The sequence below is a fragment of the Stegastes partitus genome, unplaced genomic scaffold (assembly GCF_000690725.1).
Source record: "Stegastes partitus isolate 25-593 unplaced genomic scaffold, Stegastes_partitus-1.0.2 Scaffold1078, whole genome shotgun sequence".
Taxonomy (NCBI): Eukaryota; Metazoa; Chordata; class Actinopteri; family Pomacentridae; genus Stegastes; species Stegastes partitus.
Genome location: NW_007578809.1, coordinates 211,167 through 235,425, shown reverse-complemented (window position 1 = coordinate 235,425; position 24,259 = coordinate 211,167). Strand labels below are relative to the sequence as shown.

General features: G+C 37.4%; 2 protein-coding genes across 2 annotated transcripts in view; one reads left to right on the top strand and one right to left on the bottom strand.

Annotated features, from left to right (window-relative positions):
• Positions 1–11,976, bottom strand: part of crfb16 (cytokine receptor family member B16) — a 16,004-nt gene extending 4,028 nt beyond the window's left edge. Inside the window, exons 1-4 of the mRNA XM_008295821.1 lie at positions 11,663–11,976; positions 8,059–8,185; positions 2,886–3,076; positions 873–997 (exon numbers count right to left, since the gene is read on the bottom strand). Coding sequence (XP_008294043.1) covers positions 873–997; positions 2,886–3,076; positions 8,059–8,185; positions 11,663–11,738 — 519 coding nt within the window. The 5' untranslated portion in view covers positions 11,739–11,976. The remainder of the gene's footprint in view (positions 1–872; positions 998–2,885; positions 3,077–8,058; positions 8,186–11,662) is intronic.
• A 4,406-nt stretch (positions 11,977–16,382) lies between these two features.
• Positions 16,383–24,064, top strand: cldn15la (claudin 15-like a). Its single transcript, XM_008295816.1, has 5 exons — positions 16,383–16,599; positions 19,427–19,591; positions 20,590–20,671; positions 21,614–21,727; positions 23,383–24,064. The coding sequence occupies exons 1-5, from the start codon at positions 16,383–16,385 to the stop codon at positions 23,456–23,458; spliced, it is 654 nt and encodes a 217-aa protein (XP_008294038.1). The 3' UTR covers positions 23,459–24,064.
• Positions 24,065–24,259: the final 195 nt, after the last annotated feature.

Sequence of the window (24,259 nt, the reverse complement as noted above, 5' to 3'; positions counted from 1 at the left end):
CATAATTCAGTTTTCAGATGAACTGCAGGAAATTCAAACCTACTGGATCAATAAATAAATGCAGCATGGCTCAGAAACAGTGAACAGAGGAGCAAGTTGTTGAAGACACATTCAGCATGGTGAAACATCTTTCTATAGCTGATGAGCAGAGAAGGGAGAAAATGTCTGTAAAGGCTGGAAATGTGGAAATAGTTAAATATCTGTAGAATGTGGAGACTCAGTGTTGGTAACGTCTGTGGCCACTAAAATGTTTGACATTCTAGTTTTTGTTTTTTAAAAGGTGGGAAAAAAACAATCCAAGAGATTAAACTTTTTGTTCATTCTGTGTCACACTGACAGAAGACATTTCTGAGTTCTCTCTCCTTCTACATGGTTGTTCTGTTTCCATCGAGGTGCAGGACTTTGTATTGTAGTGAAAAAAAAAAAGAACCACAGTGAGGAAAAATATGACAGTAACAATAAAAAAGTCTAGAAACTGCTCAGAGTTTAATTAGCCTTGTTCCACTCAGTATTCAAATAAATAAATACTGTAAATAATGACTTGATTGTCTACAAACTAACTTAGAAAGGAAGAGATAAGAAAATATGGAAAATGAAAGAAGGATACAAGCAGGGAATATATGAAAACAACAAGCTGAAGCAATGGAGAGAGAGAACCAGTGGAGAGAGCATGGGAAAAAGTAAACATGAGAAAAAGAAGGAAAAAGGAAAAGGACAGAAATTAAAGTTGACCGAGGAGAGAAAAACTAAAGAAATGGAGACAGCAGGAAGGATGTGAAGGGAAGATAGACGGACAGAAGAGCATACATAGAGGAACAAAAGGCGGAACGAGGAGACATTAAACAAAAGTCAGAGGGGAACAAAGAAGCAACCTGTGTCTCGTCGTCTTTCTTCCACAACGTCACGCTGACGGCGGCCAAAGGAGGAAGCTTGTCGAAGGTCACCTGAAGGGTGTCGCCCGCCGTCGTCACCAGCATCTCCGGCACCGTCATCACCGCTGCACAACATTCACTTTTTAATTCTTTCTTTACAAAACACAACATGTTTCCTCTGTAGCAACAATTCAAGAACAAGATGTGAAGACTTCTCTGCACCGTCCTGCTTTTGTTGTCACTGTTAGTTTATTTAACTTTTTTTTTATTTAGGAGAGACTCTACAGGCAGAAACACTTTTTATTACTATTTTACTTTCATAAATTGCCTTATTTCAGACTAGCAAAGAGAAAACGTGGATTTATATATTTATTTTATTGCACATTGTCTGTTTGAGTCTGTAGATTTCAGTTATATTACATTTCTTTTAAGGCTGTTTTTCTCCCACTGAGATCAAAAACCTCCACTTTAGTTGCACCAAACTCTCCATTTTTCCAGTTCCTGTCTTTGTTTTGAAGGTTTCTACTGAGGGTCTACTGGGTTTGATATTATTCCATCATTCTGTTAGCAAAAATACTTTACCAGGTTAATTATTCTGTTAACGTTTGTCATGTTCTGGTAAGAAAATACTCAAATAAATTAATGATGCCAATAAAAAAAAATATATGTGGAATTTTCGGATACATTTTAAATACACTTACAGTTTTATTATTTTCTAAATTGTCAAGGTTAGTTCATATATCATTGACAGTCTGATTTATAGAGCATTTCATTCCTAAAAACATAGAGGATGTGATTTTTTTTCTACCTCTTGGCAGTATTTTCTGATTTATGGAGTGATGAAATGATAAAATCTCCTTTGGCTTTATTATGTCAACAGAATTAAACAAATATTTTGAGACTAGTTTTAACCTCAAAAAGTCATGCAAATGATTTATAGATCTATAATCTGCATTTGCATATTTAAAAATTAGAAGAAAAAAAAAGGTATTGGAAGAATTTTTAAGATTCTACTCAAGTTTACACCTGGTAAGTCAGACTACCCAAACCCTAACTAGTCTCACTGCTCACATCCTCAATTACCAACCAATGAGGTAGCACTTCCATGAATATGAAGTATGTAATCAACTGGGGAGGCTTCATGGTGATATCTACGAGTTAATCATTTTACTCTGTTCACCTCATTAGAAACCAGCTGTAGAGCTCAGGTCAGATAGTGATGGTGGAACCTTGTCACATATTCTGCTGATGTTAGAGCCTCCAAAGTTGGTGAAATGTCGACCAAAGACTGTATTTTAGTAGGAAAAATGGATCCATCCATATCTATACACTTACAGGAACTTTTTGGGGACACAGCACCACCCTTGTTGGAAGATTTTGCACTTTTTTTTTTTCATTTTCAAGGGTCAATAATTATTCACTACTGCCATTTTGGACAGTTTTAAGTTACATTGGATGGTTTTTATCCATTTTTTCGACAAATTCTTATTCATTTTGCACAGGTTCAAAGTCATTTTGGAGAAATTTTGAGAAATTCTGAACAGATTTCAGAAATATATGTAAAAAGTTGTCATACTTGCCCAATATCAAATTGTCCTGATGTTAGAGGCCTTAAAATTTGGTCAAATGTCGACCAAAGACTGTGTTTGTAGCAGGAAATATGCATGCATCCATATGTATACACTTACAGGAACAGTCAGTCATTTAGATCTGTTGGAAACTATTCAGTCTGTGTCCTCACCACATTTCATGGCTGTTCTATTTCTGGAGATATTCAACCCTTAAAATGGCTTCACAGGTAAAGATATTTTTTTTTAAGGAAAATTCTTAAAATTTTACAGAATTTAGTTTAAGGGCTCAGATAACAAATAAGTGAATTGGGAGCTAAATCTGCAGCAGCATATTCAACAATTTCCCTGAGGTTTACACCAAAGGGATCAATAAAGTTTTATTCTATTCTATTCTATTTCCTGACTGATCCACATGTGGTCCGTCAGGATGCTAAGGTCTTACTGTCTCTCCGGTTGAAGGGCTGGCTGAGGCGGGTCCAGGCTGAGAGCTGCGAGCCACACTGAGCTCTGACCTGCAGGTTGTAGTCGGAGTCGGACCCGAGGTCGAAGCTCAGGTCACAGTGAGTTTCAGGGATCTGCTGGCACTCGGCGGCGTCCACCCAGCTGCCGTTCCTGAGCAGCAGCTCGAACTCTCTGGGGGACGACATCAGACTGAAGGTCAGCTCAGCCACACCTCAGCTGTCTCACTTTATATGTTACACGTCACACGTCCACCATCCTGCTGCCATAAACACTCTCTAGAACACCAGATGTGGATCAATCCACAACAAAATAGTTCAAACAAAACTCATCGTGTTTGCTGGAAATTAAATGAGCCTTTTTAACCCTGTACATGCCAAGCACTAGTTTGTTTTTTTCTTGCTCCTAGTAAAGGTGAATATTTATTTTATAAAAATTTAAAAAAAAAAAAAAAACCTGGAATCAACACGTGCAACATTTTCCCAAGTGTCAACAGATGGTACTACTTTGGACAAACAACGTGTCTCCACATTCTACAGATATTTCATTATCTCCATGTTTCCAGCCTCTACAGACTTTTTTTCTCTACTCTGCTCATCAGCTATAGAAAGATGTTTCACCATGCTGAATGTGTCTTCAACAACTTGCTCCTCTGTTCACTGTTTCTGAGCCATGCTGCATTTATTAATTGATCCAGTAGGTTTGAGTTCTTCTCTGAACACTGCCTGCAGTTCACCAGAAAACTCTTTTTCTCACTTTTTTACAGAGTCTGGTAGAAACAGTTCATTTTTTGTGAATTTTTAAATGAGATATTTAGAATAAAGTGATTCTGGACTTCTTTTTGGTTACATTTCCCAATAGAACAACATGTCACGTATGATACATGAAATGACAACTGTAAAGTTCAAAATACAATGATTGCTACTACGGTTTCTGGCTCTGATAAATGGTGTTATTCTGACTTTGGCAGCAGGTTTTAGGGTGCACTGAGTGAAGAATAAAAGTACAGTCGTGACTTGTTAATCCGACCCTTAACAATCCGAAAACCTTGCTATCTGACAGGTTTTTAGGAAAAACGAACGGAACCCATCACAAATAGCCTTAACACGCCGACAGCCTTGGATTCTGACTCCGACATGACATTTTATGTCACAAATAAGGATAACGGCGTATTATCTGACTGAACAATCCGACAGATTTGTTTCCCTTTGATGTTAACCGACGGGCCCGTGCACAAGCACACCAGTCAGTTAGGCATGAAATCCAGTGTTGCGTGGTGTTCTAACAATACACTAGTCCCACTCATTGAGTGAGTTTGCCCAACTAATTAAGTTTGTTAGTGAACAACTCTACATGTGTGGAACACAGGAAGGATAGGTTTGGTGCTTTGAAGTTCTTTGAAGTATTAAACAATTTGACATGTTTTGACACCTGAACAATTGTATGAACCTATATACTGCTGCTGTATCGGGCTTATCAATCATAGAAACAAGTTGCTTCGATACTGCGCCAGACATCATACGTAAAATTGCATCTACCAAGTTTTCACCAGCGTTGAAGAAGTCACAGACCACGTCGTGCACTGTCATGGAGCGACCGATGTAGTTCATGACGAGTCTTTTATTATGTTTGATATAAATCATAACAGGGGGCACCAGGATCTTTCTGTGTGGAGTTTGCATGTTCTCCCCGTGCAGCATGAGTTCTCTCCAGGTTCTCTAGCTTCCTCCCACACAGTCCAAAAACATGTTGAGGTTAATTGGTGATTCTAAATTGTCCGTAGGTGTGAATGTGAGTGTGCTTGGTTGTCTGTCTCTAAGTGTAGCCCTGTGATAGACTGGTGACCTGTCCAGGGTGTCCCCTGTCTTCACCTTGAGTCAGCTGGGATAGACTCCAGCCCCCCGTGACCCTAGTGAGGATTAAGCGGTGTATAGATAATGGATAGATGGATCATAACAATGTCATATATGTAGATAGTTTATTATAACAACTATAAACAATGAATATTAACAACAAATGACCCATCAAGCATCAAGCCCTCCTTGTATCTCGACCTCCGTCTTGACAATCCGACAGCCTTGCTATCCGACTTAAAAGAAGGTTTTACACTTAGTGAGGTATTATCAAGTCCCGACTGTACCTAATTGCGAGATGTTTTTAAAGAATCTCGCAAGAAGGATTTGTTCCCAAGAAGAAAATGTAGAACATGAGATATACAGCCATGTATCATATAACAGAATCTCTGAATGTCAGTGTCCATCATTATGTTTCTTTGTGTATTTAGCACGCCACGCTATAACAAAACTCCTTTTCCTCTGTGTGATTGTGTAGATTCTTTTGTGTAGCAGAAACCCAATATGTTTTCATGAGGTGCAGTGTAAAGGAGCTCACAATCAGCACCCATAATGATCATAGTAATAATTATAAAGGAACAAACTTAGTTTTAAGAAGAAATGTAAACTGTTTTAATGGCCTGGTGAGAGTTGGGAAGCGCTAGTAAGGATCTTATAGAGGATCTGAAGCAAGCAATCACTAAACATAACATCTAGTCTGATGGACAAAAACCCCAATTTGGGTCTCATCAGACCAAAGAACCTTCTTCCACTTGACTTCAGAGTCTCACAAACGTCTTCTGGTGAAGATTTAATATGAGCTTTTTTCCAACCGTGTCTTTCTCTTTGTCCTATAAAGCTTTGACTGGTGAAGAACAGCAACAGTTGCTGAAGCTTGTAACTCCTTCAGAGGAGCCATAGGTGTCTTGGTGGCCTCCCTCACTGGTGTCTTTAGACTCGACTAAGATGTACACATGTGCCACATTCCTTTCATTTCTTGATGATGGATTTAACTGAACTCCAAGAGATATTCAGTGACTTTGGAATTTTCTTGGAACCATCCCCTGATGTTTTTCATTAATCTTTCCACAGAGTTTTTTTTGAGTGTTCTTCAGTCTATATGGCGTAGTTATATCCTGAAGTACTGATTCTCCAGTGAATGCTACTGAAATCTCAACAGAGCTGTAAAACGTGTTATAACACATGAAGTGCTGCGGTGCTGCTACAAATTATATCTCCAGACGTAAGGAAACATGTCTGTTTGATACAGACAGCAGCAAAAAAACTGCTTCCACTGATTGACAGCTGCTTCTCAGAACCAGAACTCTGCTTATTGCACTTTAATGAATTTTAAATGAAGTGTAATAATGAGTCAGTGTGCTGACAGGTGGAGCCGACCTGTTAGGTGACATTTATGTATTTAGTTCACTGTGTTAACTAAGACGGAGGCACCACCTAAACTCACTCTGCAGGTGTTGTTCAAACTCACATAACTTCACTTTAGACTCTGTGACTGTGAATTCTCAAAGACACCAAACATGTCAGGCTTATTTTTGAGTAAACACATATCAGAATCAGAATGAGAAACACTTTATTGATCCTTTAGGGGAAATTGCTTTCAGTTGCAGATGCTCCCAATCAAAGTCTTAAAGTACTAGGAAATATATAAAAATATAAAGTGAAGGTCAGGAATATTTTATTTTAACTCTTTCATTTGTTTAAGCCTTTAAGTAGTTTCTGGGCCTTTTTGCTCCTGTTTTTTCATCACTGTGGCTCATTTTTCACTGCAATATAAAGTCCTGCACCTCCATGGAAACAGAACAACCATGAAGCCACCGTGTCCAAGCTGCATCTGATATTAAAATATTAAAAAATACTCCTAAAAACCTCGAACTCTGCTCACCTAAACAGAGAAATGTTTTGAGAGAACCATCGTAATGTTCCTGAGAATTACCTGAGATTTTAATTTTGACCCTGTGACTGAACAAAGACACAGCTGCTGAGTAATTAATTCAACAGGTGTGTCTTTCATTTCTCTGTTCTCTGTTGTGACGTGATTCAATCGCTCAAACACCTGCAGCGTGTTTTTCTAACCACAATAAATTACAGGGACCAGCTGCATATTTCACATATTTACGAATTGTGCAGTGATGTCTTCATAGGACGCTGATGAAACTTGTTTTTACAGCTGCTGCATTTGTCAGAGCTGAAACACTGATTTCATTTGTCAAGCTGCTGAATAAATCAGCAAAATGTCTGATAATTTGTGAGTTAAACTTAAAGCGAGACAATACAGGTAATATATGCACCTTTTTCATGCATTTTTTTGGTCAGTTTTGGATTATTTTGCTTTTTTCAGGCTAATAAATGGAGAAAACTACACATTTTAGTGTTTCTGTTACTGTATTTATGCAAAGTCATGCTTGTTTATTGAGATGATACCTCACATTTGCAAATTTAAATTTTAAATTTCAGAAAATGTAATATAAAAACTTAATCATCTTCATGTAAGTATCAAGTGAGGAAGTTTCAGGGGGTTTCTGTTTGTTAAAACAGTGATTCATAATTATACCATTTTCAAATACTCACTGTGACTTTGAAGGATGTTTTCTGAACATGAGTTTTTTCTCCAACTTTCAACCTTCCAGTTTCTTTTCTGTCATTATTCTGAGAGGTTTCATGGAGCGGTTTGTTCAAATATTAATCACAACCTGAATTATAGAAAGTTTGATTCCATAAAACATGCTGAAAATGGCCTCTTTTTTATGGACAGCTTTTCTGGTTATTGGGCTGATAAAAAAGTGAACAAAATGAATTTTTATGCAGATTTTTTTTTTTTTTTTTTTTGAATCTGATTGTCAGATTTCTACTCTGGAAATTCATGCAAATTTTGACATTTTATTTACACAATTCCTCATTTGGGTACTTAAACTTATGTCAGGAATGAACTTGAGGAGGTTTTATGTTGATATTTGTTAGTTTTCCTGTTTCCTCTGTTCACCTGCACCTGTAAAACTCAATAATGTCGTCAGGTTTACTGTCTCCCTGCCTCTTCTGTTGAAGGGTTCTATATTATTCCAGTCTTAGAGTATTTTACCACCTACATTTTTCTATAAAGTTTTTTTTATCATGTTTACAAGATAAGGTTTAGTGACATAAACACATTTTTAGAGACTTTCCTTTATGTGATATCGTCTTTTTTGTTGCTTTTGTCTTTTCATTCGCTTTGACTTCTGTCTTTTGTCTCCTTTGCACTTTGTAGACTCTTGTTTCTAAAGGTGCTCTACAAATGAAGTTGTTAATATAGTTATTATTCTAACGTACCCCTGGTACTGGACGGAGTACAGGACGGTAGTGTTGCATGAAGCCTGCAGGGGGCGCCACCTCAGTGTGTGTCTCATGTCCACAGAATCCATGGAAACCTTTTTGGGAGCCGGCAGCATCCAAATATCTGCAGACACATCAAGATCTTATATGAAATCACATCAGATATCGGAATACAGACCAGATGTATTATCATTCAGACTCGCTGAGTCCTAAATAACATAAATACAGGCATATTAATAAAAGGCAAGAATAAAATGAACAATGAAATGAAAAAGTTAATAAGGTTTTTAAAAAATAGACAATAAAAATATTAATAATAAAAATATTTTTAAAAAATACAGAAATGGAGTTAAAACCAGAATGTGTGCCTCTGAGTTCATATCTGACCATAGAAATGATTCGACCATCATTCTTCCTCAAATGTATTCACACCCTTCCATTACAGAAAAGGCAAAATTCACAATAGTCACCCAAGTAACTAGAAACTGATAAAAAGTAATAATAAATAAAATAGAGATGCACGATATTAAAATTTCTGGTCGATACCGATATCCGATATTCAATTGTTGTTCATACGGAAAAATGAGTGTAAGTAAGCACTGTGAGAATGTAAAAACTGTTCAAAAGAAGCCCATACCAAATTAGACCACATAGTCTTCTTCATTACGTAACAAAAGTAAAACAAATTCAAACATATTTTAAAATATTTAGCGTTCAAGTCCAGGACCATTTAAGTGAAAACATCTGTGAAATAGCAGCAATATCAAATGTAGAGTCGAATCAAATCAAGTTTATTGTCATTTTGCTGCACATACAACAGACGTACAAACAAGATGAGAGAACGTTTCTTCAGGATCCAAAAACTAAAAGCAATTAAATAAAGAAGTGTTTGCTTATTAGGGTCAGCAGTTCAGCATTCTGACAGCTTGTGGCATAAAGGTGTTGATCAGTCTGGAGGTTCTTCCTTTAATGCTCCAGAAACGTTTGCCTGATGGCAGCAGTTCAAACGGTTTATGCAGAGGATGTGAGGAGTCCCTGGCAATGTTCAGTGTCCTGCTCCTGCAGCGGCTCTGGAAAAAGGTCAGAGCTAGATGTCTGTCTGTCTGCCCGGAACAATGTCGTCCCCTCCAGCTGTATGTCCGTCTGGGATGTTGTCATGGAGCCATGTTTCTGTTAAAGCAAACACACAGCAGTCCCTCCACTCTCTGTGGGTTCCTCTCAGCAAACGTAGCTCGTCCAGCTTGTTGTTGAGGGAGTGGACATTGGAGAGTAGGAGGACGGTCCTGCTGGTCTGGAGGGGTTAGCCTTTAGCCTAGAATGGATCCCAGCTCTCTTCCTCCTCCTTTGTTTACGTTCGTACCGTTTGTACTTCCTTCTCTCTCAGGTACCTGCTGGCGTAGTCTCCGATCGGACTCCGTGTTGGTGTAATATGTCCAAATCGCAACCGAGCACCGCAATTTTAGCGACGTTCTTTGTCCTGATGTTCAGCAAAGTCTCTCTACTGTAAGTTTTGCAGAATGAACGTCTGGGATAGACAATACACTCAAAGCTTTCACTCTCGCCGTCTCCTGAAGGGGCCACTACGTCTATGCGTGCCGCCATCTCTATGGAAATGAAGGCGCCAACATTAAACAATCGTCAGTTTTTCACATCGGCTGAATTGGCTCATCGGACCGATACCGATATGTGGGAAAAAACACAAATATTGGCCGATACCAATGTGGTCGCCAATACATCCTGCATCCTTAAAATAGTTATTTGCTAAATTATAATTTAGTGAAATAAGACATTACTTTTGAATTGTTTCCAAAAAAAAAAAAAAAAAAACAGACAAAACTTTCCCAGACAAATTAAAGCACTGTGCTGATGAGTCGTGCGCCAAAATCTAAATACCTGCCAACAGGGGCAGAAGTCTGACTGAGAGTTACAGAAAACACTTGATTGCAGTGATTGGCTCAAAGAGTTATTCAGCTAAATATGCTTGCCATCGTGCTTGTTTGCTTGCTTATTTTTTTGTTAAATATTTCTGTTGAACCACAATTCAAAATCAATGTCATGATTTTCATTTATTTATTATTCCTTCTGTCAATTTCAACTTATTTCGGTGACAGCTGTTTTTTTCCTTCCTTGATGGGAGGGTATGAATACATTTGAGGACGACTGTATCTCATCTACATGGAAATGAACACACTGCAGACTTCACTCTGGCTAATTAACACTGATAGAATAAACCTTATGAAATTTTTTTTTTTTTAAATCTAGTAATTTGTGAAGTAACTTGTAAATATAGCAGTTTTTTGTTTTTTGTTTTTTTTTTTTAAATCTGTCTTTATATCAAATACTCAGTGAGTTTTTGAATTGTCCCTAGGGTATAAATAAAGTTATTTGAATTGAATTGAAATAAATGTTTTGGTGGGAAAATACACTATTTCCCACTCTAAAATGTACCTTTTGTTATTTTCTACAGTTGAGAACAAAACTGAACATATTGTCAATATGAAATTTCACATCTGGCTTTAAGTAAACCCAAATATGTTTCATATTTCAGATAAACTTGATGACAGCTTTTCACATTGGTGTCAGTGTGTAAAGCAGAACTACAAAGAAACGCAAAATGACACAAATAGACACAAAACAGCTGCAAAGAGAAAAAAAAGAAGAAGAAAAAAAACAATGGCAAAGACACAACTCAAACCATTAATGGCTCAGTAACAGACTTGTGTAGAACTTGACAACAAGCTGTTGGAGATCCATTAATGTGAGTCAGGTGTGTTGTAGTACGGAAACGTCTAAAAGCTGCAGGATAGCAGCTCACAAGGACCTGGTTTACATGTATTTGTATCTGTTTTAAGATGTCAGACACAAACACACTGCAGCTCATTTTTTGATTCCTGATTTCTTTTGATGAGACTGTGGTGGCATCAGTGGTCTCTTATGCAGCAGTGTGCTGGGGAGGGGGGTGCTCTGAGCCAGCTCAGTCTGTGGCTGCCCCTTGGACTCCATTGAGGTGGTGGGAGAGAGGAAGGCACTGGCCAAACTGTCTGCCATCTTAGGAAACACCTCCCACCCTCTGCATCAGACTGTGAACTCCTTACGCAGTGCTTTCAGCGACAGATTGTTACACCCAAAGTGTAAGAAGGAACGTTTCCGCAGGTCCTTCATCCCAACAACAGTCAGACTTTACAACGCTGCACTATAGACTCCACTGGTACTGCTGCACTTTTTCTTTTTTTCCACCAACAAACACATTCCACTATGTGTAATAACCATTTCTAACTCATCTTTGTGTATATAGTTTTCTTTAAAAAAAAAAAAAAAACAAACATCTTCTGTACATAATGTTCTTTTCTCTTGCAATTTTTGCACCGTGTGTTTTCTGTTTTTCTGTTTCTGTTTCTTTCCTACATTTTGCACTGGGTGTTCCCAATTATTCTTGCACTGACTGTACACTTTTTTGGAGCTGTTGTAACAGTGAACTTTCCCCACTGTGGGATCAATAAAGTTATCTTTATCTTTATCTTTATCTTTATTGAGCTTGTCACCAGAAGCCATTTCTAAGAGCCTTAACGCAGATTTAAGGACTGAGACAAAGTGAACTGACCATTTGGGAAGTCCAGCAGGATCACCATCATCAGCTTACTCACAGTCCACCTCAGCGTCATGACCACAGGGTTCATCGCAGCAGAGAAAAACAGATCACGTCAACTCCTTCATGTCCGAATCCCTCCAGTCAGCTGCGTGTCAACCGATCCCCAGAATAAGATACGATCAGCAAAGAAAACCTGGATACGCTGAGAGAGTTTAGCACATTTCTGGGTGCATCACTCAGCTCATCCAAGAGACAAATAGAAGCTTTAAATCCACTGTGATGACGGTTGAAATCCCATCAAACTGCCTGTTTAAGGGTCACATCTCCTCTAAGTCTGACAGTGGCGTATTGGAAGTTGCTGTGCAAACACATAACTGGAGTTGTCTTTGTCTTTGTGAAGCCGGTGTGTCCGGATGCTAAGGCTCGATTCAGGGCAGCCGAGCCAGTCGGACTTGTTGTCAGTTCCCCCGAGGCGACAGCTGTCACAGGTAATTTACAGGTTGAGCAGAGCTGCTGCTAAGAGTTTAGCCTCTGTGTTTTTGTTGTGCATGAGCAAGAAAATGCTTTGCCCACAAGAAAAGTCATGGTCCTGGTTTCTTCTGCAGAATAACTCTAAGCTAAGTTAGTGTAAGTGCTCAAATGTGGGGTGTTGTGTGTGTGTGTGTGTGTGTGTGTGTGTGTGCGTGTGTGTGTGTAGGTGTGTGCGCGCGCGTGTGTGTGTGTTGTTGATAGATTCAGATATTTTGCCTCACTGACAGGCTGCTATGTGAGTGTGAACAGTTGACACCGCAACTGTGATTTCTACCAAAACTACTGCAAACAGATACAAAACAACAAAGACACACAAAACCACTGCAGAGACACAAAACAACAGCAACAAAGAGACACAAAATAACAACAAAGACACACAAAACCACTGCCGAGAGACACAAAGTAACAACAAAAACACACAAAACAATTGCAAAGAGACAGAACAAAAAAAAAACCACACAAAACCATTGCAGAAAGACACAAAACAACAACAACAAAGAGATGCAAAACCACTGCAGTTAGACACAAAATGACAGCAACGAGATGCCAAAAAATAATAATAATAATAATATGAACACACCAAACAATTGCAAAAAGACACAAAACGTTCTTCAAAGCTGAGAAAAAGCTGTGACTGACCGTAGAGACGCATGTTCCACTGTGGCCTTAAAATGCAGCTGAACTGATCTCAGGAGGAATAATTAGTTGATTTCATTTTATAAATGTTGTTGCTAAGTTCTGAAATTTGCTCAGTTGTTACAGCTGCAGCTCCAGAGGACCAAACTCAGTACATCAACATGTGCTAGTGATGAAAAACACACCCAAGACGTTACTTTAACAAGAAGTTATGACAAACAAAAAAATCAATTAAAAATAAACAAGAAAATAAATGGTAACGAAGGGTGAAAATAACAGCGAAAATCTGAAAGGTAATGATATTTTTCGGCTAATTTACATCAAGTGAAAATAGTTAAATTTATGGTCAAATGTTGTACAAGAAAAATAATGATTATTTTGAAAAATACATCGACTGGAGGATGAAATAGTTGAAATGAAATAGTACTTTTCAATTTTAATCTACACAATTTTTCTTTAAAATTACAGCAATTATTTGTAAAATTATGATGTTTTTAACTGATTTAAATGCAGTAAAAATAGTGTAAATTACAATCATATGTATACATATGTCACATGTATTTAAACAAACAAAAAAGCAAATCACCATTTATCAAAACACAGACTTCAACAGACTTTGTGGACATTCCTTTTACAGTTTTGGCCTGTTTGTTTGTTTGTTTGTTTTACAGTTAACATTTAAATTTATTTTTTTGCTGGGATTTTTGCTCAATATTATTTGCAATTTCATAAACAGGAAAACAAAATCTGTAAAATAACAATTAAACAATTATTTACCATTTTTAAAATCCTTACTCATTTTTGTTTTAAATAACAACAAATATCTGTAAAGTAATAATGTTTTACTGATTTAAATACAGTAAAAAATAGTGTAATTAATTGTCAAATGTTGTAAAAGAACAATTTATTATTTGTAAAAGTACAGATTTTTAATCTGTACATTATTTAATAGTTTCTTGGATGAAGCTGACTCACACTGAACACAAACGTTTATAATACGTCACGCTAATATCACGTTTTTATTACCCTGACAAACTCTGTTCAGTGGAGGGTATTGCAGAGAAGGTGTGCTCGATTTGCTTACCCTGTTGTCCAGGAACGATATTAAGATTTCGTGCACACATTACTTCGTGGCCACTATTTAGCTATAACGTGAGAACGAATTAGTATTTCGTTGGAACAAAGCAGTGTTTCGTGCGCACGAAATACTACTTCATGCACACGTTATAGCTATATTGTGGCCACGATTTAATTTTACTTTGACCATGTCATGTCTGGGGCTCCATCGTTCACACACTGGTGCAAAAAAAATAGAATGGAATAGAATAGAATAGAGTTTCTGCGTGGAGTTTCCATGTTCTCCCCGTGCAGCGTGGGTTCTCTCCGGGTTCTCCGGCTTCCTCCCACACAGTCCAAAAACATGTTGAGGTTAATTGGTGATTCTAAATTGTCTGTAGGTGTGAATGTGAGTGTGCTTGGTTGTCTGTCTCTAAGTGTGGCCCTGTGATAGACTGGTGACCTGTCCAGGGTGTCCCCTGCCTTCACCCTAAGTCAGCTGGGATAGACTCCAGCACCCCATGACCCTAGTGAGGATTAAGCGGTGTATAGATAATGGATGGATGGTGAATAGAATAGAATAGAACTTTATTGATCCCTTTGGTGCAAACTTCAGGGAAATTGTTGATTTTGTTTTTTGGATTATCTTTACGTTTTTGAACACATTACATTCACATTATCTAGTAAGGAGTAACTTAGGTTAACCCCTTTTCTTCATTTTTCTTATTTTCAAACCTATTTGCCTATATTTTCTTGACAACACAATTTGCTGACCAAAAACGTCCATCTGCATATGTAACTGATGATAGTTTGACACATTCAGTGTGTCAAGGATGTGCAGAAAAAAGAAATATGATGAGAGAATAACATTTCCTAAATATTTAACTTGCAAAAACAACAACAGTCAACAGCAATGATAGAAACATTAAAAAAACAGCACATTAAATTGGTTCAATTTTAAACTGAGTGTCCGACAGGTTTCTCAACAGCAAGAGACGTTTTCTGATAGTATTAGAACAAAGCAGATTATTGGGGCTTTTCTATTTAATGTAATCCATCTAATGTAATTTCGTAAAGGTTTCTGTTGAGTATTCTGACCCAGTTTAATAATCTTGTGCTGCTTCCCTGGATACTGAACAGAAAGAAGGTGAAGCGTCAGACTTTGGACTTTCATGATGATCAAACATTAACTGTCACCAACCATAAAACCATAAAAACTCAGATTAACCCACACAAGCTGCTTCTTGTTGTTTCACCCTGAAACCAACACATAGACGAGTACATTGACTTTTTTAAAAATTCCTTTTGTTCACAAAACTATCAGGCAGTGATGTTTAGAGTTTATTTTGGTGGTTAAATGAATGATTTCTAACGATGACAATGAGATGATTTCATTCTGAGACACTCTTCTTTATTTATTTGACCTTTATCGGAACATTTCTTTTACTTCTCCTCGGCTTCATTTAAGGAAACGTAAAAAGCGAACTTCAGTTTGTGGTTCAGTGTTTTGAAGAGTCTTAGTTCCCTCTGACGCAGATCATTTGGTTGAAACTTGTCATAGTTTCAAAGCAATAACTTCTTCTGGGTCATTTGATTTTAGTTTCTGTTTTAGCACCATAAACACTTCTTTTAGTTATCTGAAGAAAACTTTACTTGAATGGTATTATGTAATGATAATATGCAGCGTTAATACCAGTGTTCTCTATCAAGACGGTTATTTTCTGACCTGAACCTCTCTAAACATTCAGGTTAGGTTAAGGCTGCTACAGCTTGACTTCTCAGACTTCTTGCTTAATGTGGCAGCGAAGAAATACGTCAGCAGCACAGTTCTGTCCCGAACCGCTGACTTGCTTTGGACGCAACTACGTTGAAACTGCAAATCTCATTTCAGTGAGTCAAAACTCGATCATTTGACTGGTCAAAGCTTGATTCATTCATCTAAAAAGGACAGTGTAGATATGTGGTATTTGGAGGAATCAAAGATATCTTGAAGAATTCCGTCTGGTCAGAATCTGAAACCGGAATTATAACTAGTTATGAGAATCCTCAAGCACATGAATGGCAAAAGTGACGTAATTTGTTAGAAATGGATATCTGAAGTGTGTTTTAGATAGGAAGGACTGCATTACAGCCTCCCGTCCCGGTCCACACAAAGACCAGTGCACACGGTTGTCGAGGTTATCTGAGGTGTGGCTAAGGACTCAGTCATCATCATCATCATGATCAGTACCTGGTAGGTGGTGAGGGGGAACTACAGGGAGCGGCTCCACACTTTTATGACCCTTTCAGGGTGTAAAGTCCTGATGTTGAAGCCACAGACAGCACATTATCAAGAACCAACCAAAGGAGACAGAACAGAGCCTCCAACAACCCCAACCGAGGCTTCAACGTCCAGGACAAGGCCTTGAGACGTTGCCACTTTCTGAAGGTTTCTTTGTTTTTAGTCTCTTGGCAGCAGTCAGATTCTCTGTGGTTTCATTTTAAGACAGTTTTAGGAAACGCTGCAACCATGTCGACGGCTGTGGAAGCAACGGGGTTCATCATGTGCGTCATCAGCTTTCTGGTCACCGGAGCATCGCTGGTCAACGACTACTGGAAGATCTCCACCGCGTACGGCAGCCTCAACATCGCTTTGAGGCATTTTGAGAACTTGTGGCACTCTTGCACCGAGGACAACACCGGCATCGCCGAGTGTCGGGACTTCGAGTCTCTGCTCGCCCTCCCCGGTAAGATGAGTCCAAGTCCTCCATATGAATCTGTGGTTGTTGTGGGTTAATAGATACGCTGATCCAGTCTAACAGTAAATTTAATGTCAGCCTTTGTAAGTTTACAGACAAATTACGACTCTTTAGATGTTATACTTTAAAAGACTACTTTTTAAAAATAGTAAATGTTTGTAAGAAGCATGAAATGAGAGTTAATTGTCTTGTGAGGTGAGACAAAATGAAAATATTTTCGCTAAAGTTTGAATTTGCTGTTTGTCTAGAAAAGATTCATTAAATTTTCTGGTTTTGAAATGAAATGATCTGAAACATTTGTAAGGTTTGCTTTACTTTTCGTGAAACAAACACATTTAGGATCAGTTAAGTGGTTAAAAAGCAACAAGGTGAAGTTTGTCTTTTACATGACATTAGAAAGTTCGATAATCTGCGAGGATTGAACAGGGGCTGAACTTTTTGAAAGCTCATCAGATAAGTTTCCCAGAAAATAGGCCAGCGTGTCATGTAGCACCATTTCTGAATCCATTGTCCAAAGGTTGGTGGATTTCACAGTCACAAGTTTCCCGCCAAAATGAAATAAAGATCAGTTAAACTGTTTCAACATCTTTATTCTATATTTATAATAAACAGTTTATCACCAGACTGTTTTTTTACTCCTATAATCACCATATGAGATGATGTAAGATTCACCATATAAGATGATATAAGACCATCTTTTAGGCGCCATTTTGAGCTTCCTCCTCTGCTGGCAGCAAAATGGAGGGAAAATGGGAAACAGAAGCAGCCAGTTGTGTTGATTTTCCTTCACTTCAGTTCAACTTTAACATATTTTTACTGTGTTAAGGTTGAAAAATATCTCATTTTTTAGTCGTCTTGTGGTTTTGTTTGGTGGTAAAAACATTCTAATAGCTGTGGAAGATAAATTCATCTCTCCAACAGTTTTCCTTAAAATTAAGAAATATGTCACGTACTGTACATACACTGTAAAAACACTGTTTTCAATTGGAATTTAAAAAAACAACAATTTACTGTTATTTTACATATTTTCCTTGTTCTTTTAAACAACAGATAACATCTTGTAAAACCACACAAAAAAGTACAAATGTACTTTTTACCATAAGAAAACAAATCCAACATCTGTATTTTTACAAGTAGTAATTGCTTTATATATATATATATATTTTCACACTTTTGAATGTTTTGTTTTTTTGTTGTTGTTTTTTTTTTTTTTACAGAGTATAATATCTTTGGCTTAACATCAACGGTTACATCAGCTGGTCTTGTGGATCATTTTAGGCACATTTCCCCAAAACTCACCTGTTTTGGTACCTTTAGAAATGTCTGGATGAGTTTGTGAAGCCAGAACTGTGCTGGACAGACGGTTCACCCGTTTAAAGACAACATCAGAGTTAATTATTACACCTGGTCATGTTTCAATGTTCGTTGAGGCCAGACTCTTCATCCGTCATCACACTGTGTGGTTTCACTGTTCACTGTTCGTTCTGTTGAAACTCCCTAAAGCCCATAAAGAGGCGCGGCAGGTTTTTATGATCAGAGGTCAGTTTGTTAATATGTTACTGCACCAGCTGTAAAACACACACACAGCATTACCTACAAGTTCTTACTTTTATTAAAACAAATTAGATTTTTGACAAAGGAAAAGTTTTAAACGTGTTAATCAGTGAGTTTAGAGGTGCTACTTGGTGGATTTTTCCCTCCATGTTTCCAGCCTTTACGCGAAGCAAAACTGTAGCTATGAGACAGGAAGCGATCTGAGTAAGTCTCAGAGAAAGAAGCTTATTTCCCCCCAAATTACTCTTTTAACTGTACACTGTAAAATTCAATCCATACACAGCATGTGGAAATCTAAAATGTTTGAAAATAGCATTTGAATACTTTCACATTAAAAAACTGTGAGAATAATCACAATTACCTGTAAATGATAATATTTGTTTCAATAAAGTAAAATAATGTAATTTTATGGTCACATAGTGTAAATGAATAATGGCAAATGATATTGTTTGGAAATTGACATACAGAAAAAAAAAAGTATAATTTTTAGGTCAAATGTAGGTGTATAGATTTCTGATGTGGACATTTTTTAGGGTTTTTGGCAGGTTTTTTTCAGGGATAATGTCTAAATTAATACTTCTTTCTGTAATTTGACTGGTTATTATCTTTAACAAAACAGGGAAAATCTGTAAAACAATAATAAATAGTTGTTTTTTGTTTTTTGGGGGGGTTGTTTTTTTAAAAGTCAATTCAAAATTGATGTTTTTGCTGTTGTTTTTTTTTTTTTTTACCTAAAACAAACCCTCCACTTCAGCAGTATTGGCTCATTTTTCAATGCAATATAAAGTCCCGCACCTCTGTGGAAACACAACCACCAGGAAGAAGGAGAGAGAACTGTCTTGTGTCAGTGTGACACAGTTAGAATGACAGAAATCTTAAATCACAGCTGAGTCAGTCATGAAGAGTCAGTTGCACCAACAGTGCAAAAGTTTTTTGGTTTTTATAAAATCTGGTGCCAGCTGTTTATTTCGGGAAATGTTTGAATGAGACACGTAGAATGTAGATCTTGATGGTATATCACAATTTTAATCCTGTATTTGGGTAATTTTCCCAACAGAACAGTGCGTCACACATGATATGTTCAAGGGCTGTAGGTCGGTTGAAAATCTGATGATTCTTTCTGTTTTTGTAGTTCGTGGGTAACAAATTGTGGCATTTTAACATATTGGTTTTTGTTTGTTTTCAACGAAAACTAAGTTTAAACAAGTTTCTTCTTATGAACTCTTTTCACTGTTTTTTAAAATGATTATCCTCCCTGCAGCTCACGTTCAGGGCTGTCGCGCTCTCATGATCATCTCGCTGCTGCTCGGCCTCGCCTGCATGGTCGTGTCGCTGCTCGGACTCAAGTGCATCAAGATCGGTTCGTCCACCGACCAGTCCAAGGCCAAGATCGCCGTCACTGGAGGCATCCTGAGCATCCTCAGCGGTGAGTCGATAAAAAAGACTCAGATTCAGGTTTCCTTTAGTGCTCACCACGACTCACAAATGGTGAAGTCTGGAGACTGTTGTTGCCAGAAAATTAGAAAAATCACAAAAAATGTAACAAAAATAATCATGATTATATACATACATATCGATTATATATAAAGAAACCTTCACTTTGTATTGTGCTCTTCTTTGCCATGTGTTTATTAAAAAGAAGTTGATGCAAAAATGAATTTAAAACATCAGATATTGCCTTCAAGCACCTCTTTCTATTGATGTGCAGCAACCAGAGATGTTTAAGTGCATATATGTCGGTGTGAGGTTACATCAGTATCCTGAGACGATCAAGGCATTTTTAACTGAAAGATATCAGCATGAACCTATGCCAGCTCCTATGTTTAGGTCCACTGTCACACAGATGATGTAAATTTGAGCATATATATATATATATAAATAACTGCAGTATTGTCAATCAAAAATGTATATGTATAATATAGTATAAGCTGCACTTGATACTTGTTTTGTGTGAAAATTCTTATTTTAATCCAGGTATTCATAAAAGCTCTGTCCAGACGTCATTAAGTGTCATGGAATTGTTTGTCATAGTGACCCTTTACCAGCTGAACTACCAAAATACACGCATCCAACACAGAATTGCCTTAATCCTCTGGTTGCTCCAGTATTAAGCATTAAATGGTTCCATCTAGTGGCGCAGTCAGGTACTGCAGCTCTGTGTCAAAGTCAATATTATTGACTCAGATTAAATCAGGGGCGGAAAAGTTTGGTCGGGACATCCAGAACTGAAACACACTTACATCTAACAGAAAACAGAGCCAGGAATGTAGGAGTATTCAGTTACAGACACATCGCTACGGGTCACGGCCAAAGAAAAAGAAAACACACACACACACACACACACACACACACACACACACACACACACACAAAGGTTTGTAACTCAGACAGCTCCGTGTTAACGCATGTTTTGTGCATTTGCAGGTCTGTGCCCCCTGATAGCTTGTTCTTGGTATGCATTCCGAGTGGTTCAAGAATTCAATGACCCATTCTACGGTGGAGAAAAGTGAGTCGAGCCACACCGTCTGATCTAATTCAAACATGAATGTTCTCCCTGTGCAGTGTGGGTTCTCTCCGGGTTCTCCGGCTTCCTCCCACACAGTCCAAAAACATGTTGAGGTTAATTGGTGATTCTAAATTGTCCGTAGGTGTGAATGTGAGTGTGCTTGGTTGTCTGTCTCTAAGTGTAGCCCTGTGATAGACTGGTGACCTGTCCAGGGTGTCTCCTGCCTTCTCCCTAAGTCAGTTGGGATAGACTCCAGCCCCCCATGACCCCAGTGAGGATTAAGTGGTGTAGAGATAATAGATGATGGATGGATGATCCTGACAGTTCACTTTGCAGTTTTTGGTGCAGTAAACTAATATAAAAAGGCTTCATTTTAAAACATTTTTAAGATGTTAGATTTCAATGATGATAAATTACATTAAAACATCTGAAAATTTCTTTGATCAATTTGCGAAGCATTTAAAGATTTCACCTCCTGTTATTTGTCATTTTAGACTCATTGTGCCTATAGGCAGAGGTAACAAATATGTTAAATTAGAAGAGCTGCTTTGTTTTTGTGTACAATAAAATATCTTCTACACCTTTTAATATTTTTTACTACAACTGATTTTTCTGCGAACATTAAAGGAAGCTTTGAGGACACTTTAACATTTTTTTGCACCACCGAAACATCATTTTTTAATCAAAGCAACAAGAAAATTGTTTTCATTTCTCAATTTAAGCCAGTGAATTGTCTTCAATTAGTTTTTTTGTGCATTTAAAGGCGACTGACAAATACATTTGAAAAATTTATGTTTAACATGTAATGATAGAAGTGTCTTGTTCAGTTTTTTGTTCCTGTGATGTTTACATTTGAGTTTATTAGGGGTTAAATGGAGGGCTGCAACTGTGTTAGTGTAGCCACTCAGGTTGTGTTACAGAGCTGTGCTTGTGTGTTTGTAGGTTCGAACTGGGTACTGGTCTGTACATTGGATGGGCTGGAGCCGCGCTGGCCATACTGGGAGGAGCTTTTCTCTGCAGTGCGTGTAAGAGAGCGTCACCCGGTGGCAAGAGAGGGTAAATACAGACACTCCTCAACTTTTCATTGTGTTTTAACCCCCTTATATAGAGTAGAATAGAACAGAACTTTATTGATCCCCTTGGTGGAAACCTCAGGGAAATTGCTGAAATGTATATTATATATATATATATATATATATATATATATATATATATATATATATATAATATAAATTAATTTAAATAAAAACGAACAAACAAAAATTCTCGTCACCATCTGCTTTTGAGTCTACCTAGCAAGCCGTTTAAGCATTTAGCAGCTATGGATGTCTATAATTCAATTCCTTGTAGTCAAAAACAACATTTCAGATCTCCACAATAACATTGTTACTTGACCAAAGCATGTCATTTTGACCATTCATGTGTTTCTCGTCACTTGCAGTTCAACTGCTAAAATCTGAAACTGAATTCTGACGAGTTGTAATTTCAGTTTCAGATTTCTGCAGTTTAATTCGGACTCACCATAATCCTAGTTGAAGATACATTTTTCTCCCCTCAAGTCAGCATATCTAAATTGTCTTTTTTTTTTTTAGAGACCCTTGTATTAGGTTTGAACTGCTCTGAATGATTTTGTAGATATCCTCAAACTGGAATTCTGCCTTGTCAGAATTGAAATACAGATATCTAGAATTCAAACTTTTTTTTCTTTTTTTTTTTTTTTTAGATTGAAGTAAAACATACAATGAAAGACGTTCCAGCCTACACTAGCATGTCTTTTCCATCAGTCAGTCAGTCACTCTACTGTCAGGCTCTTAAAGCTACAGACTAAATATAAATGATGGACGAGTTTGAAAACTGAAGCCTTAAAAACCTGCATTCTTTCAAACAGCCAGCAGGGGGCGACTCCTGGGGCTGCAAAAAGAAGTCAGGTTGTATAGAAATTTATGAGCAAATGACCCGACTTCTCCCTTGATATATTACCTCAGTGAATATTTGCCAAATGAGTTAATGGTCTCAATTGCTAGTTTCAAGTCTCCTTCAACACAGTGCAATGTTTATTTAGTAAATTATGGTCTAATTTGAAAGAGCATAGATGATGAAGCAGAGGATTATTTAGGTGGCAGTCAAATCTGCTTTCAACAAACCAAGTAACAAATGTATAGTCTGTGTTTAAAGCTCAGAATCATTTAGCAATTTCCACTCAGTCTCTTTGAGCTGTAATTCCCAGCCGTTTTTTTCTGCAGCGATGCATGCCGTATGCTCATTTTAACCCATTTCCTCGTCAACCACGTTATCAGACAATCGATTATTGGTTGAAACGAATGAACTACAGCACACATTTTTTTCCACATGCTAATTAGAAAAATGCTTTTTAACAACTAACACTTCATAAAGTTAGAAGTCAGAAGAAGAAATAAACGAAAGGTTACTGAATTGTGTATCAAAACAGCAAAAAACAGCGACTCCATTTAAAGTTACTTTTCAGTGTCTTCTCTTAGCTACATGCTGAAAATCTCAATTTTTTTGAGGATTTTGTGGTCAGAAATGATGATGTCACTTGGTTAACCTTTAATTAGCTTATAATGATGCTGTTTTTGGTTGTTGTTCTTTGATTTGGTCTGATTTTAGTGTCCTGCTGCTTTCAGAAGGGTGACTCTCATGACTTTATCCTCGCGTCCGTCAGTCTCACTTTGTCTTTTCTTGTTTTGCAGTGGCTACTATGGAGGCGAACCAAAGAAAGTCTACAAGGCAGCCACTACAGAGTCAGACGCCAGAGCTTACGTCTAAACTCACACATCTGCACTGTCGTCATCAGAATGTTTTACAGACTCGCTTTTCTTTTTTTGGAGGCTCAAACTCTGACTTCGTCTTGATTTACCACAACTGTAATGTTAAGATAAACACCCTTTTCTGCATCCTCAGACTGCTGTCTTAGACGAAGTCTGGGCCTGACACCGTTTTTCTGTCATTTGTCTTATTTGTTTTTGAAGAGTTTGAGGTGAAATCTGAAATCCTACGAATCTATCAGGTAGATTGCTGTTAATGATTGTTTTAATCCTGTTTGGAGTTTATTTTTACCTGAATAAAGTTTGTATTACAAAATAAAACGAGCTGTTATGGTTGTTTTTTTTTTTTTTTACAGCATCCACGTTGTGATGCTCAAATTAAATGTAAGTGTTGTAATAATTGTGCTCATGAATTGTTATTATTGAACAAAACAATGATGCAAACCTTGGATAAGATACAATACACCATATACAGAATACGTACAGTACTATATTCATAGCAAAGCCTAAAATCCATCCAGTCACTTTGCAGCTCTTTTTGTGAGTCACCTTGTTGTTGTTGTCGGTCTCTCAGGTCTTTATAGATGTGTTGTTTTTTTTGTTTTGTTTTGTGTTTTGGTTTTTTGGTGATCATTTTGTGTCTCTTGGTGTTTTAAAATAAAAATGCAAGTCTTAAAGACCCAACCTTCGTTTCCTGTGTTGCCTTTTTAAATATGTTTGTCCCTTCTTTGGGCCGTGACACTTGGTGCCTTTTTGCACCTCTTTTTAAGTCATTTTCAACTTCTGTATGATCATTTTTAAC